At 43.9% G+C, this 18262-nt stretch overlaps 1 protein-coding gene across 1 annotated transcript; it reads left to right on the forward strand.

Moving 5' to 3' along the window:
- The first annotated feature begins 3853 nt into the window (after nt 1–3853).
- Nucleotides 3854–6251, forward strand: LOC128381198 (piggyBac transposable element-derived protein 4-like). The gene is made up of 3 exons (XM_053341146.1): nt 3854–3971; nt 4641–5698; nt 5850–6251. The coding sequence occupies exons 1-3, from the start codon at nt 3854–3856 to the stop codon at nt 6249–6251; spliced, it is 1578 nt and encodes a 525-aa protein (XP_053197121.1).
- Nucleotides 6252–18262: the final 12011 nt, after the last annotated feature.

An 18262-nucleotide genomic window follows, 5' to 3' on the forward strand; every position in this document is an offset into this window, starting at 1 on the left:
AGCACTTACGCTGTTTTGGATGATGGTTCTGAACGAACAGTTATACTACCTGCTGTCATGCATCATCTTGGTCTCAAAGGTACAGAAGAAGTCTTAACCCTGAGGACAATCAGACAAGACAAGATGCAGGTAAAGGGAGCCACAGTGTCACTCAAAGTATCATCCATAGAGAAGAAAAGGATGAAACATGATATACACCACGCCTTCACAGCAGCTGAATTAAGTCTGGCAGAGCAGTCCTGTGCAGTTGAACTCCTGAAAAGGAAATACAAGCATTTGAGGGACATCCCACTGCACTCCTTCAATAAGGTCAAGCCAATGCTGCTCATCGGCTCAGATAACCCTCACCTGATAACGCCTCAACTCCAAGTTCGGTCTGGCCCCATCGGAGGACCTGTAGCTGTGTACACAGCCCTGGGATGGGCCGTGCAGGGACCAGCCAATTTCCTGCAGTACCCATCAGAGGAGAGCAGCTGCCTGCAGACTTCATTCCTATCCCCTTCTGAAGAGCTACATCAAAATGTAGAAAGACTCTGGAAACTAGATACACTGCCATTCAGAAACAACAAGGAGGTAATCCGCTCTGGTGAAGATAAAGTTGCTATGGAACAACTAGAGCAGCAGACCATTAGAGTCAACATCGATAGTGTATCCCGCTATGCTACTCCCCTGTTGCGTAAACCAAATGCACAGGCTCTTCATGCTCCACCCACTGCTGTGATGGCTCTCCTCAGAGCGACAGAGCGCCGCCTGGCAAACAACGCTGAACAAGCTGCAGTGTACAATGAGGAGATACACAAATTAGAGAAAGCTGGATACGTGGTCAAGATCAATGAGGAGGAGGTGAGCAGTTCAAAGCAGTCATGGTTCCTCCCTCACCATCTCGTTTACCATAATGGTAAAGCTAGAGTTGTCTTCAACTGCTCATTCAACTATAAACAAGCCTGTCTTAATGACAACCTGCTGCCTGGCCCTACTTTGAGTGCATCATTGTTAGGTGTGCTGCTGAGGTTCAGGGAACACGCCGTGGCCATCAGTGGAGATATCCGCGGCATGTTTCATCAGGTACGTCTCCTCCCTGATGACCAACCTCTTCTCCGCTTCCTGTGGCGCAACGGTGAGAAAGAGCGTAGCTCAGATGTCTACGAGTGGCTTGTCTTGCCCTTTGGGACTACATGCAGCCCATGCTGTGCAACCTATGCTCTACAGCGCCACGTCCAAGACCACAGTGAAGGCAACGAAGATGTAGTGAAATCTGTGCTGCAAGCATTTTATGTGGACAACTGCCTTCAGTCTCTACCATCTCCAGAGGAAGCCAGACAGCTCATTGACAGGATGAGAGCCCTCCTTGCCAGTGGAGGTTTTGATATGAGACAGTGGTCCAGCAACATGCCTGAGGTTATCGCACACCTACCCCCTGAAGCCAAATCAACAGAATGTGAGTTGTGGCTGACTGCAAATAAGACTGATCCACAGGAGTCAACACTCGGTCTCCTGTGGCGTTGCAGACCTGATGCACTTGGATACAAACCCCGAATCATCCCAGTGACTGAACCGACCATGAGATATGTGTATCGAGTGCTAGCCAGTCAATATGACCCTCTAGGCTACATTGTACCTTATACCACACGGGCCAAGGTCCTGGTTCAAGCTTTGTGGAGAAAGGAGAGGGGATGGGATGAGCCCATAGCTGACAATCTCCTACCTGTATGGCAAGAGTGGGAGAGAGAACTGCCACAGCTGCGGCACATCACACTGCCACGTCGCTACTTCTCTGATGTCCCCCCTGACAGCCCTGTCGAACTACACATTTTCTGTGACGCATCAGAGAAAGCCTATGGTGCTGTGGCCTACATGAGGGTCAAAGCCAGCGAGGAAAATGTACAGGTGGCATTCGTAATGGCAAGATCCCGTGTAGCACCGAGGAAACAACTTTCAATACCCCGCCTAGAACTGTGTGCGGCCCTGTCAGGTGCACAACTAGCCAAAGTCCTGCAAACAGAGCTGACTTTGCCATTACAGCAAACAACACTGTGGACAGACTCCACAACTGTCCTGCATTGGATTCAGTCCGAGTCACAGCAGTACAAAGTGTTTGTAGGAATTCGGATAGCTGAAATCCAAGAACTAGTGGGAGCAGACAACTGGAGATATGTCCCATCAGAAGAGAATCCGGCTGACGATATCACCCGGGGTAAGTCTCTGGTAGAGCTAACCGCGGCCAGACGCTGGACGTGCGGTCCGACTTTCCTCCATCAGTCTGCAGAAAAGTGGCCAACTAACCCTGCTGTAAGTTCCACACCTACACCGGCTGAAGAAACTCGTAGTACCATCTTCATTGGTAACATTACAGTAAGCAGCACGCCATCTGCAACCCTGTATAATTCATGGTCTGAACTGGTAGATGCCACATACCAGGCGTTACACGGGGCGGCTGCCCCTCCCTTGACAGCTGCCGACAAGTTAAACACAGAAGTTGCCATCTTACAGAGATCACAACAAGAGAGTTTCCCAGCGGAGGTAGCAGCACTGAAAGCAGGTAAACCGCTCAGCCCTAATAGCTGTTTGCTGTCTCTATCACCCGTTGAAGATAAAGCTGTAGGTTTGATCAGGGTCGGAGGTCGCCTCCGAAAGGCAGAGACTCTCGAAGAAGACACTATCCATCCCATCATACTGGCACCAGATCACCCTGTGACCAAGCTCCTTATACAGGACTATGACAACCGTCTCTTTCATGCAGGCCCTGACAGGGTATTCGCAGAAATAAGGAGAACATACTGGGTCCTTCGAGGACGCCAAGCTGTGAAAAAGCATCAGCATAGCTGCACTGAGTGTCGCAAATGGCGCAGTAAGCCTGTCATTCCTCAGATGGCAGACCTGCCAGCTGCACGGCTGCGCATAAATCAACCACCATACTGGTCCACTGGCGTAGATTGTTTTGGGCCCTACACCATCAAAATTGGGCGCAGACATGAGAAAAGATGGGGTGTCATATTCAAATGCCTCACCACACGGTGTGTGCATTTGGATCTTTTGTGCAGCATGGATACGGACTCCTTTTTGCTCGCATTGCGACGCTTCATAGCAAGAAGAGGGAAACCGTATGAGATTCTCTGTGACAGAGGCACAAATTTCCGAGGAGGAGACAGAGAGCTGCAGGAAGCCTTCGCTGCACTTGAACCAGCACTGAAGGACCGACTTGCTGAGCAGAGTATCAGCTTCAGATTTAATCCACCACTTGCACCTCATTTTGGCGGTGTATGGGAAAGGGAAATCAAATCTGTTAAAGCTTCCCTGCAAGTCGTTCTAAAGGACCAAGTGCTCCCAGAGGAAGTCCTCATGACAGTCCTGATAGAAGTTGAGGGGATTCTCAATTCCAAACCCTTGGGCTATGCTACCTCAGATATCGCAGACCCTGACCCCATAACACCAAATCTCCTGCTCATGGGGCGGCGGGATGCATCACTACCACAAGCGGTCTATCACAACAGCGACCTGCTTGGACGTCGCCGCTGGAAACACAGCCAGGTGCTTGCAGATCACTTCTGGGTCCAGTTCACTAAGAACTATCTCCCTAACCTTCAACATCGTCGGAAGTGGTCTAGTTCTACTGTGGACCTCACTCAAGACCAGGTGGTCATGATTATTGACCCGCAGCTTCCAAGAGCAATGTGGCCAGTTGGACGAATAACTAAAGTGATCCCCAGCGACGATGGCCGGATACGCACAGCTGAGGTGGACATTAAAGGATCTACATACACACGGCCAGTAGCTAAACTCATCCCCCTGCCAGCGATGCCAGAGGACTGAGACTGAACATAGCAGGGATCTTTGTGGTTTACAAAGTCACCACATGACTTTGGGGGCGGCTGTGCAAACTTCCCTGCTCCGCCGAGAGGAGGCAGCCGAACGGCACCGAAAAGACCCGAGAGGAAGAATGAAAACAGACTCGATGCGCAGCAGCACTCGGAGTGAAGCAGCTACATAGCACCGCTGTTATTACTGAGTTTAGAGGTGCAAACGCATAACCCTTTATGTCATCCGACCATTATTTGTGTGCGTGAGTGAAACGTAAGTTGTACCCACTGTTTATTATTATTTTCTCAGTTATGACCGTTTCCCGTACTCTGATTAGCAACTTATGCTAAAGATACTTCTGCTCACTCACGGAGTTTATTCATCTGCTATATACTGGTTAATATGTTCGGTTCTTGCCCAATATATGTTGTTAACATATTGTATTGTGGGGATTAGCTCATAGAGTTGGTGGATGGGTTTTATATCTTGCTATATTTGTATTAATAATAAGTACTGTGTGCGCAACGTGTATACTGTTGATATTATGGGTCATAGGCGCCCCCGTGTGACTGTTATGAGTACCGTTTACTCACTGTATAGTTTTATATCGCTGTGTGAATTGAATCAACATAACCTAATTTAATACTAATTATATACTGTTGTTTATGTTTATAACTACAGGAAACCACACTCAAAGACATAAAGTCCTGTACCTGTTCTTATGTGGAAATAAAGAAAGTCCAACGAATACCTGGAGTAGCTGCAGTCTTTCTGACAGAAGACTTAGGTCAGACTTTGTACGCCAGCATCCAAACAGTTAATTCACACATTATGTTTTGCAGTCCCGACTCCATGTGAGGTGGGGAAAGATGGGACGGTCTGGAGCACCATCCACCCTGGAGGACACCCTGGAGGGAGACACCAGGCACAAAATGTGCTAACGGAATCCGCGGGTCCTACAGCCTTTGCCAAGCGCAACATTGAGGATGCTCAGAGCGCGTTTTCGTGTTTACTAGACCAGAAAATGTTACATCACGTATGTAAGTGCACTGTGGCAGAGGCACATCGGGTGGAGAAAAACAATCAGTGGGATCTTACAGTTAGAGAACTGAAAGCCTTCCTCGCTCTCCTCTTCGTCAGAGGAGTTTATAACAAAAATATAGAGATGGAGAGCTTTTGGTCCGAGGAGTGGGGGTTGGCGTTTTTTAACTCCACGATGCCAAGGAGCAGGTATAGGGAGATCATGCGTTTTGATAAGAAGGAGAGCAGGCGTGCCCGTCTGTCCACAGACAAATTTGCCCTCATGTCTCATGTGTGGAGGAGCTTTGTAAACAATTGTGTTGCTTGTTACAAGCCAGGGCCCAATATAACAGTGGATGAACAGCTCTTCCCAACTAAAGCACGTTGCCGCTTCACTCAGTATATGGCGAACAAGCCCGACAAGTTTGGCATAAAATTTTGGATAGCCGCAGACGTCGAGACGAAATATATGCTAAATGCATTCCCATACCTCGGCAAAGACCTTTCAAGGCCAAAAAGTCAAAGTGTCGGCGAAAGCGTAGTGATGAGGCTGATGGAGCCCTACTTGGGAAAGGGTAGAAACGTCACTACTGATAACTTTTTTACATCCCTCACCCTTTCAAAGTCCCTACTCAAGAGGAACACGAGCCTGGTCGGCACGATGAAGAAGGCCAGAAGGGAACTCCCGCCTTCAGTGGCCAGCCAGAGAGGGGAGCTGTTTGCCACAAAGCTGCTGAGGCACGAGCGGTCCATCCTCACTGTTTATCAGGGCAAACCAAAAAAGAGCGTCGCTCTCCTCAGTTCCATGCATCACACTGTGGCCATCGGGACTGACCGCAAGAGGAAACCGGAGACGGTCACCTTTTATAACACCACCAAGGTAACATATGTGATGGTTTTATCATAGGAATAATCATTTATGATTTTTTAAAATAGATTACTGCTCAGACTATTATTATTAGACTATTACTTTTGTTGACAATTGCTGTTTTATTACAGACGTACTTACCTTGTACTAATTTCAATCATAGGTCGGGGTTGATGTGCTGGATCAGATGGCTCGGCTCTACTCAGTGAAAGGGGCAACACGAAGGTGGCCAGTGGCAGTGTTCTGCAACATTTTGGATATGGCTGCAATAAATGCCTACATCCTATGTAAAAGGTGCATGCCGAGCAACATCGCAAGGCGAGCCTTCATCTTGCAGCTGGCTGGAGAACTGCGGGCGGAACATGTTTGCGCCAAGGCCGGTCCAGCAATAGAGTGTCCACTCGCAGAGCCGCAGCAGACGGATAAAAGAAGGCAGTGTCAGGTTAATATCCACTGCAAACAAAACAAAACAAAGGTGTGCCGTGGAGGATGCAAACGACCGGTGTGTGGGAAGTGCACCGTAAGGGTTGAGACCTTTTGCTCCAACTGTGTGCCATTGTCATAAGTTTTAGTTATTGTATTACTTGTTTTTGTTTCATTTGTCTATTTCGGGATTTGCTTTGTTTTGATGTCTGTTTATGATGTTTATATGTTTATGTAAATAAACCTGTTTGACGTAGGCCTATACAATAAATTATTATTATCGATATTATTATCATTATCACTATCATCGCCATTGTTGTTGTTGTTATTATTATTGTTATTATTGTTGTTGTTGTTGGTATTATTATATGGTATTATATTGTATATAGCCTACTTGTTATTAATGAGAAAAATATTATTGTTGTTGTTATATTAAAATATATTGTTATTATTAGTATTCCTCCATTGGATTGTGGATACATCATGGTCTTCGGTTGACAGCTTTTTACGGTATCCGTAACACAAATGATATTATGTAGCGGTCTGGCGGACCGGTAGTGGGGCTTATAGGGGTGTTCGAATGTTGGCGGCCCTAGTGTTAACTGGACTTTGGCTGTTTGACTTTGACCAAAGACTGTGGACTGTGAGTCATATGATTCAAGAAGAAAGAAGAGTCGTGTGGATTAATTAATGGACATTCATTTTGAACATTATTGTTGAAAGTCTTTTTCATATGTTTATGTTTCCTATGTGATATTAGAGTAATTATTTACATTAACTCAATAATTAGGGGCTGGTGTGTAGGAGCCATATATTGATTTGTTTAATTAGTTTTGTCTTGTTGCCATGGTGATATGCAGTGTTTGGGGTCACGTGGGCACTGTAGTTGACAGCCGGTAGGTTATATCAGTACCTAACAAAGAATTTATCTGTAATCAGTTGTCGAGGTGAATAAGATTTACATGGCATGTGAGAGCAGATATGATTGTGAGAATGAAACCCTATTGTGAAGAAAGACCTTGAAAGTGTTTGAGGAAAGGTCCCCACACATTCAAACATTTTTTGTATGAGTTATGGATTGAGTAGAGGATATTCTCCAGGCTCAGACAGGACATAATGTCCCCTAGCCATTGAGCATGGGTGGGCGGGGCAGCATCCTTCCATCTTAGTAATACTGCTCGTCTGGCGAGAAGAGAAGCAAACGACAATGAACAGTGTTTATATGGAGTTAAAAGAGAATAATCTCTTCCGGTAATGCCAAAGAGAGCGATCAGAGGGTCAGGTGTAGGGTCAAGGTTGAGGACTGTAGAAAGAGTTTGGAAAACCTCTCTCTAGAACTTTCCCAAACTTGGACATGACCAATACATATGAATAAGTGAGGCTTCATCTTCTTTACATTTATTACAGCATGGACTAAAATCTGGATACATACGGGAAAGTTTCTCTTTTGATATGTGGGCACAGAAGGATGTTGAATTAACTTGTTTCAATATTGAATCCCATGCGTTGTCAGTCAATTCCAGATTCAGATCTTTTTCCCAGGCCAATTGAATTTTTTCAAGGGGTGCTTGTTTTATAGCAGCCAGCTTGCCATAGATAAAAGATATCAGGCATTTCTGTGATGGGTGCATACTAAGAGAAGTTAGGTGTCTGAGATTTGAGAAAGTGTCTAATTTGTAAGTATCTGAAAAAATGAACATTTTGTAGTTTATACTTCTCAGACAGGTGTTCAAAAGATACCAAAAATGTCATTAAAATACAAATCCTAAAGGTACTTGATACGCTGTATGTACCATTCATGAAACATGGGATCATCAAGAGAAGGTTGAAAAAGGTGGTTAGATAGAATAGGACTTAAAAGAGAAAGGTCATAGAGGCCAAAGTGTTTTCTGAATTGAGCCCACACTCTCACTGTATGTCTTACGACAGGATTATCACTAGACTTGTTTGGGGGTAGGGATAGGGGAGAACCAAGTAGTGCTGGAATGGAAACATCTTTTGCTGAGTTCAACTCCATAGACACCCATGCCGGACGATCTATATGATTGTAAAAGTGAGACCAAAATACAACGCAACGTATATTGGCTGCCCAATAATAAAGATGAAAGTTGGGCAAGGCCAGGCCTCCAGCCTCCTTTGGTTTTTGAAGGTGGACTTTACTTATTCGAGGACATTTGCCTTTCCATATAAAGGAAGAAATGATAGAGTCTAAGGAATCAAAAAAGGATTTGGGGATAAAAGTTGGTACGGATTGGAATAGATACAGGAATTTAGGGAGGATATTCATTTTAACCAAATAAATTCGGCCCACCAGGGACATGCACATGGGGGACCTCTGCATTAGGCTCCGTTTCACCTGGTTTAGCAAGGTGAAAAAATGTTCTTTCAAGCGACCGCTGTGTTTTCTTGTGATTGTAATGCCAAAGTAAGTAAACTGATTTGTAACAGTCTTGAAAGGGAGGTTAGTGTATTTTAATGTAAGTGCCACTTCATTAACAGGAAAGAGTTCGCTTTTATGTAAGTTCAGCTTGTAACCAGAAAAGTAGCCAAATTGGGCGAGTATTGATAGCATGTGGGGTAGAGAAGTAAGTGGGTTTGATATGAATACCAGAAGGTCGTCTACATAAAGAGACACCTTATGTTCAGACCCGCTCCTCAAGATACCTGTAATATCTTTACAGGAACGTAACGCAATTGCTAATGGTTCTATTGCCAGATTGAAAAGTAATGGACTTAAAGGGCACCCTTGTCTGGTTCCTCTCAGGAGGTTAAAGGGTTGCGATTGATACGAATTGGTAAGAACTGACGCCATAGGGCGGTGATACAGTAATTTTATCCATGCAATAAAGACTGGGCCAAAGTTGAATTTTTCTAGAGCTGCAAACAAATATCTCCACTCCAAACGGTCAAAAGCCTTTTCGGCGTCTAGAGACAAGATACATTCAGGGGTCTCATTTGAGGCTGTATAAAGAATATAAAATGCACAACGAATATTAAAATAGGAATGGCGGTTTTTGATATAAATGATGGTAGAATATTCTCTAACCTAAGCACTAGAACCTTAGCCAGTATTTTGGCATCAACATTTAGTAAGGAGATAGGTCTGTAGGAAGAACAATCCACTGGATCCTTGCCCTTCTTGGCCGTCAGTGTGATACAGGCATCAGTAAATGATGCAGGGAGTCTACCTAACTTGAGCGAGTCTGAGAGCACTGTGCACAATTGAGGTGAGAGTATAGAAGAGAATGACTTAAAAAATTCCGCAAGAAAACCGTCTGGTCCAGGGGACTTTCCAGAATTCAAAGAAGAAATATCTATGACTATTTCCTCCTTTGTGATGGACTTCTCCAAATTTCCCTGGCTGTCAGGAGACAGTTCAGGGATATTTAAATTATTTAGAAAGTCCTGCATTGGGGTACTGTCACTTGGGAATTCGGAAGTGTAGAGTTTGTTGTAAAAGTTACTGAAAGTGTCATTAATTTGGGAGAAATCTGTGGTCATATTGCCATCTTCCATTCTAATTTCTGTGATATGTTGCATTGCTTTGGTTTTTCTTAATTGATTAGCCAGTATCTTACCCGTCTTGTTGCCATGTATGTAAAATCTGCTCTTGCTCTTTAAAATTTGACGTTCAATTGAGTGTGTAGATAGAAGGTCAAATTTAGCCTGTAGTTCCATTCTTTTTTTGTAAAGTTCAGGGTTCTTAACTTGAGCATATTGTAGGTCAATTTCTTTAATTTGTTTGACCAATTCCAGTCTCTCTCTGGAGCCTTCTTTTTCATGTTTGCGCTGTAGGAAATGATCTGACCTCTCAGAAAGGCTTTCAGAGCATCCCAAACTATCAGACTGGAAGTTTCAGGAGAATTATTCATTTCAAGAAAGGTGGATATTTGCTCCTCCATGAATTTTACAAATTTGCTATCAGACAATAGGGTTGTATTAAAACGACAGTGTCTTTTAATTTGGGGGAAATTAGGAGGGCTCATGGATAATACCACTGGAGCATGGTCTGATATCACAATACTCTGATAGTCGCACGACTGGACCGAAGGAATGAAGTGATTGTCAATAAAAAAATAATCAATCCTTGTGAAGGTATGATGGACATGTGAGAAAAAAGAATACTCTCTCTGGTTGGGATGAAGACAGCGCCATATATCAGAAATACCAAAATTGGATAAAAAAGACTGTATAAATGATGCAAATTTACTTAAGGCAGCTGGTTTTGTGGACGAACGATCTAATACAGGATCCAGCCAGCAATTAAAATCAGAGAGTGTGAGCTCAGATCAGGCAGAGAGGAGAAAAAACGCTCAAAAAACCCTGCATCATCCACGTTTGGGGCATAGACATTGGCAAGCATCACTGGTGCGTTATATAGGTTTCCAGTGACAATGATATAACGACCATGGGGATCTGATATCACTTTGTGATGTTCAAAGGTCGTGTTTGAGTTTATAAGAATTGACACTCCTCTGGCCTTGGCCTGGAAAGCAGAATGAAAATGCCAGGGCTCGGTCCTGAAATGTGAACATCTAACAGGTGAGAGCATGGACCAGATAAAAGGTTTGTATGGGCTCTCAGAACAATATTACCCCCCTCTCCATAACAAGACAGCTGCCAAAGAACATAGCAGCAAGCTCTTTATAACACCCTTTGTTCAAAAAAAATCTTCCTGTCTCTTCGTTATTCACTACAGCTCCCTGGCTGCTATTTTAAGTGCATAACACACCCCTGGATCATTGTTTAGCATTGCTACAACACAGTCAAAAGAAAAAGCACGAAGAAACCCATTTAAAAACTTCTTATACGAGTCTGTAAACAGAACAAAAAAACAAACAAACTCCATAATAGTCTGTGGGTGGCTTGTTAAGTTCACATCAGAGGCAGTTACTCACGGTTGTAATACCACAGCTGCCACAGCAGCAAGCTCTCCAACATGGGTCATGAACATGTAACTCTGGGTCTGCCACAGGTAGTTAGGTCAGTCCTGGTGAACAGGATGAAGCGGGCAGGTTGTCGACATATGCCCGCGCCTCGTCGGCCGAGCGCAGCCACTTTTTGTCTCCGGTGGAGAGCGTGATGCGGAGCCGGGCAGGGTATAGCAGAGAGGGCTTGAGCCCTCGGTTATAGAGTTCAGTCATTACCGCCCTGTATACGGCTCGTTTGCTCAAAACCTCCGGGCAGTAGTCCTCCACGATCTGGATCTGTTGACCTTGGTAATCCAGCTTCCCTGATCGTCTGGCCTCGCGGATCAGAAGCTCCTTCACTTGGAAGCGGTGGAGCCGTAGAATCACCAGGCGCGGTCTCTGTCCTGGGGATGGCTTGGCTGCTAATGAGCGGTGAGTGCGGTCGATTTCAGGCGGGGAAGGTAGAGTGTCTCGTCCAAACACCTCAGAAAGCATACCGGAGAAAAATTCTGTAGGGCGTGCACCTTCCGTCGATTCCACCAGACCGAAGATGCAAAGATTTTGCTATCTGCTCCGGCCCTCGAGGTCGACCACTTTAGCCATTAGCTTGGAGTTGTTTTCGCTGAGCCCAGAGCAGACATTTTCCAACTCACCAACACGTTGGCTCAGGTCTTCAGCAGTGAGTTCGAGAGAGGAGAGGTGTTGACCGTGGTCTTCCACGACTGACTGAATTTGGTCAAACTTGCTTTCCAGTGAGCTAAAAGAGGCTCTGAAGTCGGTTGCTAGCGCCTCTCGATGCTGGTCTAGCAGAGCAGACATGGCATCCAGCGTTAAATGGTAAATGGTAAATGGCAGGAGCTACCACGCAGGGTGCCAACCTGCTCATCAGAGGGATCTAACCATTCATTCACATTCACACACCGTTGGCACAGCAACGGGAGCAATTTGGGGTTAAGTGTCTTGCCCAAGGACACATCGACATGTGGACTGGAGAAGCCGGGAATCGAACCACCAATCTTCCAATTGGAGGACGACCGCTCTACCTCCTGCCCACAGCCGCCCACAGCTGCGGAGTCGTCTTTTTTCCCAGATTTACCACTCTTCGACGTCATATTGAGTTGGATATAGGTTGAAATTACACAAGTGAGTTAAAATGCTTCGACTGTGCCAAAAGTAGGACTGTGAATAACGGAAAAAGTAAAAGTGAAAGGGAGCACCAGTTTGCGGTGTCTACTCCATGTGGCTGTCAACCGGAAGTCCCACAAACATCATATTTAAACCACTCAAAATTGTACTATAAATGAGAGTATACCAGAGTCCTATGTACACCGTAGTAATTTATTGATATGTCGCATAATGTCCTCCTTTTTGGTGTTATGGAAATGGTCACCCTAGTTGAGACCCGGAGCTTCTCCCGCTTCTCTTATGAGACACAGAGTTGGCAACAGAGCCCTGCAGCCATCCAGACAATAACATCAAGCTATGTTTTTTAGCAGGCTTAGCATTGCACATCTGAACCTCCTTCATGCCAAGCTCCAATAGAGGAACATAGATTCAGTCCGTATCAGTGGGTGCATCCAACAGGACATATAAAAGATCAGGTAGTAGCTGCATAAAATTGCATAAATGCAGGATAAGAAATGATAGAATATGTTTGAAAGTAATATTGACTATTACAGTTGATTTGGGGTGCATTTAATTATTATGCTTAATCAGAGCGGTGTGTAGTGCTTAATGCGCCATCTATTGTCCTGTTCAGGTATTGCAACAACTAACAGATTACAGTAAAATCAGGATTTAAGACACAATAACTAAAATGTATATGGTGTTGTCATTTATTCCCCTTGTAGGCCTCTTGGCCCTGTGATGAAGGCACATCACCTTCCTGCTTTGCTTGAGTGCAGACACTTCGCTCTTTGCTCTCCGCTTTACTTTTCTTTTTTCCATTGAAATCCTGTCGTCTTGCTACAAAATTTATGGAAAGCGGGTCCTGGATACTTCTATATCACTGGGAACTTAATTTATGAAAGTATCTCAAGGCTACCACTATTATTTAAACTGTTTTACTTCGTGAGTGTGGCCTATCAGCAGCACAAGCCTGCACTATAGTGACTGGGATTGAGGAGCTCAGCTAAGCTAAGCTAATTAGCAGCAAGATGCCTCCCTTTTCCACGGATGATTACCACAAACTTCTCCAGAAGATAGTGGTACTGGAGACGAAAATTCAGCGACTTGAAGTCAACGTGGAGGTAAATGGACAATATGGGAATGAAACCACTCTACCGATGACTCAAATCAGTGGACAGGAGCAGGCTAACAGACAGCTAATTAGCACCACCAAGAAGCAGGAGGCTGGTGGTTACAGCAGTAGATCAACCAGTAGTCCTCCCTGGAACTCTCTCGGTGCAAAGCCAAAGAATAAATCATCGCTTCCCTTAGATATGGGAAGACGGTTAACAGGCAGAACCCAGCACCCGGAGACTCGTGATGAAACTGAGTGGCCTGCACTGCCATCACACAGGAGGGTCTATTTAACCCCAGTACCAAGGAGAAAACAGCCGTGGACTGTGGCAAAAACAAAAAGTAAGAGCAAACCGACCCAAGACACGGATTCTACTAGAGAACGGATTTGCTCCACTTTTACAAGACCCTGACTCCCCAAAAGAAAGGTCATCTTCCAGCACCAGAGAAAGGTATGTGGCTAAATCAAAAACTAAAAGACCGCAGAAAGAGCTAACTACTGGGCCTCAGACGCTGATAGTGGGTGACGGAGCTGTGAATAAGATAAAACACTTTTTCAACAAAAACACCAAAGTACTCTGTTTTACCGACGACATGGTGTCCGATATCGCAGAGAAAATTCTGGAAATCACTGCTGAGCATCCGTCAGTGAAATCTCTCGTCATACACACAGGAGCGCTTGATGTTATCAAGCAACAATCAGAGGTATTGAAACAGGATTTTAATGATCTACTGAACAAAGTTCGATGTCTGAATACTGAGGTGTTTATCAGTGGACCTCTACCGACAGTTCGGCGAGGAGACGAGAGATTCAGCAGGCTGTTGATGCTCAACAGATGGCTCAAAGATACGTGTGCCACTCAATCAGTGAATTTTATTGACAATTTCAACATTTTTTGGGAACGCAGACACCTCTTTAAGGCAGATGGATTTTGCCTTAACAAGTCAGGAGTACAGCTGTTGAGCTACAACATTTTTGATTTTGTGCGTCAGTCACCAGCAGATCCTCCCAAGGACAATACAAGACAAAACAATCCAAAACAACAGATAAGATAGTTCTGGAGAAGAATTGCTACCGCCTGAGATAAGGACTGACCATGAAAGTCAGCACACCCAGAGGGAGGATTTAACGTCATCATCCTTGCCCCAACACAAGGAGTCTCCCCCAGCCCCAACAGCCCAACAGGAGGATTCTTCCCCAGCCCCAACAACCCGACAAGTGGAGTCTCCCCTAGCCCCACCTGGAGACTCCCAACTTTCACCCACCAGGACCCCTTCCAGCCTTTCATTCTCTCCACTTAGTCAGGACTCCCCACTTCTGGATTTCACCGACAGGATGAATGACCTTGTCAATGCTGGAATCCAACTCACACCACGCCCAAATCCCATTTTTTCTCCCCTCAACTTCCCCCATCGTCAAGCCCCTCCCATTCCACCACGCTGGAAACAACCATCATCCAAGACACAGAGCCCGCCCACCTCCTTTGTCTCAGATCATTTGAGAGTCTGACTGATATGTGCCGGGTCCAGGCTGCAATACTGATACCAATTATGTTCTCCCCCAGGAAAAGTCAGGGCCCTATGAAGTTCAGGTAGTTTTCTCAATCCCTGTGATGACAGGTAACAGAAGAATGGTTAAACTGGTGAGAAATAACAAGAGTTCAATTAAATCTGCTAATTTATTAAGTATAGCATGTCAACCTCAAAATATACCAGTGTCCCCTGTTATCTCCACAAGGTTAGCTCTACTCAATATCAGATCGCTAGCAAACAAATCACTGCTAGTTAATAACGTCATTATGACCTATGATCTAGATTTTTTACTTCTTAGTGAAACATGGCTGACTGAATGTAGCTGTTGTGCTATTCTCAATGAGGCAGCACCAACAAATTTTAGTTTTATGAACAAGTGTCGAACTGGTAAGAAAGGCGGGGGAGTTGCTGCCATCTTTAAATCTGTATTTCAGTGCAAGGAACTTACATTAGGTGATTTTAGCTCTTTTGAACATCTCTGTTTTTTATTAAAAGGTCATCCAAAAGTTCTTTTTTTAATCATTTATAGACCTCCAAGATACTCAGGAAAATTCATTGATGAGTTTGCTGAACTGCTGTCAGTTATCTGCACTGACTACAACTTTTTTATCATAACAGGGGATTTTAACATTCATGTAGACAATAACATGGACAGTAACGCCAAAGAACTCTCTGCTCTACTTGACACTTTTGGCCTCTTGCAACATGTGAAAGGGCTCACACACATTCGAGGCCACACTCTGGATCTGGTTATCTCTAAAGGTGTTGATATTTCTTCTGTTGATGTTAAGGACTTGGCTCTTTCTGATCATTTCTGTGTATTCTTTGACTTACAAATCATTCCAAATGTTCAGTTAACCTCTGAGTCTGTTAGGAGAAGGTACATAAATGAGAATACCAGTGCTAAATTTATGGAGGCTATAGCTATGTCACCAACTGTGAGTGCAGAGTCAGTTGATGAACTCCTGGATAAATTTAACTGGAAAATCTCAAATGTCATGGATGCTGTTGCACCTATTAAAACTAAGACAACCTTGAGCAGAAAGAAAACACCATGGAGGAACACTATGATGATAAAGGCTTTAAAAACAGAATGCAGGAAAGCAGAGCGTAAGTGGAGAAAAACTAAACTTCAAATTCACCTTGACCTCTACAAACAAAGTCTTTGTAATTTTAAATATGAGTTACTCAAAGCTAGACAGCAACACTTTTCTGAAATAATTAATAAGAACATCAACAACACTCGTACTACTTTGCTACGGTTGATAAGCTTACAAACCCCCCTAAACAGATAGCTCCAGAACACCTTTCCACAGAAAAATGCAATGAATTTGCTTGCTTTTTCAGTGAAAAAATCCAGTCCATAAGGTTAAATATCAACACAAATCAACAAAACAATAAAATGACACAATCCCTCAGACCTCCCAGGAATAACTCAACTGCAATGTTAGAATTTAAAACAGTTGACCAAAAAACCATAGAGGAAACAGTGCAGCATCTAAAACCATCAACATGCTGTCTTGACACAATGCCATCAGATTTCTTTAAAACTATTGTGAACTCTGTCCAAACAGATTTGCGACAAGTAATAAATAGCTCACTTAAATCAGGTGTGTTTCCTAAACTCCTAAAAGTAGCTGCCATTAAGCCACTCTTAAAAAAGAGAACGCTGGATGCTTCCATGTTAACCAACTACAGACCTATCTCAAATCTTCCTTTTATAGCCAAGATCGTAGAGAAAGTGGTTTTTAATCAACTCAGTAATTTCTTGAACTCCAGTGGACTTTTTGACAAATTTCAATCAGGCTTCCGACCTAACCACAGTACAGAAACAGCTCTTATTAGAGTGTTAAATGACATACGGTTGAACACTGACTCAGGCAAGGTGTCAGTTCTGGTCCTGTTGGATCTCAGTGCTGCGTTTGACACTGTGGACCACAGTATACTGTTGAACAGGTTGGAAACCTGGGCAGGACTCAGCGGAACAGTCCTAGACTGGTTCAGGTCCTACTTGGAAGAGCGGAGTTATTTTGTGACCATTGGAAGTTATGAATCTGATCGAGTGGCTATGACATGTGGAGTTCCTCAGGGGTCAGTTCTTGGACCCCTTCTGTTCAGTCTATATATGCTGGCCTTGGGTCAAATTCTGCAGAACTCTAATGTAGACTATCACAGTTATGCAGATGACACACAGATATACCTGGCACTGTCCCCAGATGACTACAGTCCAATACAGTCATTGTGTCACTGTTTAGAGCAAGTAACTAATTGGATGAACCAAAATTTCCTTCAATTAAATCAGGACAAAACTGAGGTCATTGTTTTTGACAATGAAGAGAAGAGGATTGCTGTCAGTAAACATCTCGAGTCACTCTCTCTAAAAACTAGGGACCAAGTACGAAACCTTGGTGTGCTGATAGACTCAGATTTGACTTTCAGCAGTCACATCAAATCAATCACCAAAACAGCTTCTATCAGCTTAAGAACATATCCAGAGTGAAGGGTTTTATGTCTCAAACAGACCAGGAGAAGTTGATTCATGCTTTCATCTCAAGTAGACTCGACTACTGTAACGGTCTTCTGACGGGACTCCCACAAAAAAGCATTAAACAGCTGCAGCTCATTCAGAATGCTGCAGCTCGAGTTTTAACCAGAACAAAGAGATCAGAGCACATTACTCCAGTTCTAAAGTCTTTACACTGGCTCCCAGTCAGCTATAGAATAGATTTTAAAGTTCTGCTACTGGTCTACAAATCACTGAATGGTTTAGGTCCAGAATACATAAATGACATGTTAGTAGAATATAAACCCAGTAGAGCTCTGAGATCTACTGACTCAGGTCAGATAGTTGAGCCCAGAGTTCAAACTAAACATGGTGAAGCAGCTTTTAGCTGTTATGCTGCACACAACTGGAACAAACTACCAGCAGAACTGAAATCAGCCCCAACTGTGAACACTTTTAAATTCAGGTTAAAAACATTTCTCTTCTCCTGTGCTTACGATTGAGCTCTTTTTTACTCTATGTCCTTTAATGATTTTAAAGCTAATTTATTATTTTATGCTGCAATCATTTTATTTATGTCTTTCTATTTTTCTGTACTTTGTTTTTATTGTGGGGGGGGGGGTGGGGTGGGGTGGGGGTTAATTGTATGTTTTAAGTTTCTCAAATTACATGTTTTTCTGTTTTATGTGAAGCACATTGAGTTGCTATTGTGTATGAAATGCGCTATATAAATAAAACTGCCTTGCCTTGCCTTGCCTTTCTCTCTGGGCGGAGTTCTCTGTCTGGGGTGGAAATGCAGGCCAAGGTGCAGAAGCTGAGGACACCAAAACCTGCATTTCCAGTGTTCCAGTGCAGTCTAATCACCTATAGAGTACAACTTGCCTGTTTTTATGTTCACAGTTTTTGCCGCTTTTTTGTTGATTCCCTCCCTCTGTGATTTTTTATTTTTTTAATTAACTTTTTAAT

Source organism: Scomber japonicus, chromosome 20 (genome assembly GCF_027409825.1).
Source record: "Scomber japonicus isolate fScoJap1 chromosome 20, fScoJap1.pri, whole genome shotgun sequence".
In the NCBI taxonomy this organism is placed as follows: domain Eukaryota; kingdom Metazoa; phylum Chordata; class Actinopteri; order Scombriformes; family Scombridae; genus Scomber; species Scomber japonicus.

Coding starts and splice junctions, on each gene's coding strand:
- LOC128381198 (XM_053341146.1), top strand. CDS start 3,854: ATGACTTTGGGGGCGGCTGTGCAAACTTCCCTGCTCCGCCGAGAGGAG. Junction 3,972..4,640: donor GATGCGCAGCAGCACTCGGA/GTGAAGCAGCTA, acceptor TATGTTTTGCAG/TCCCGACTCCATGTGAGGTG. Junction 5,699..5,849: donor CCTTTTATAACACCACCAAG/GTAACATATGTG, acceptor TTTCAATCATAG/GTCGGGGTTGATGTGCTGGA.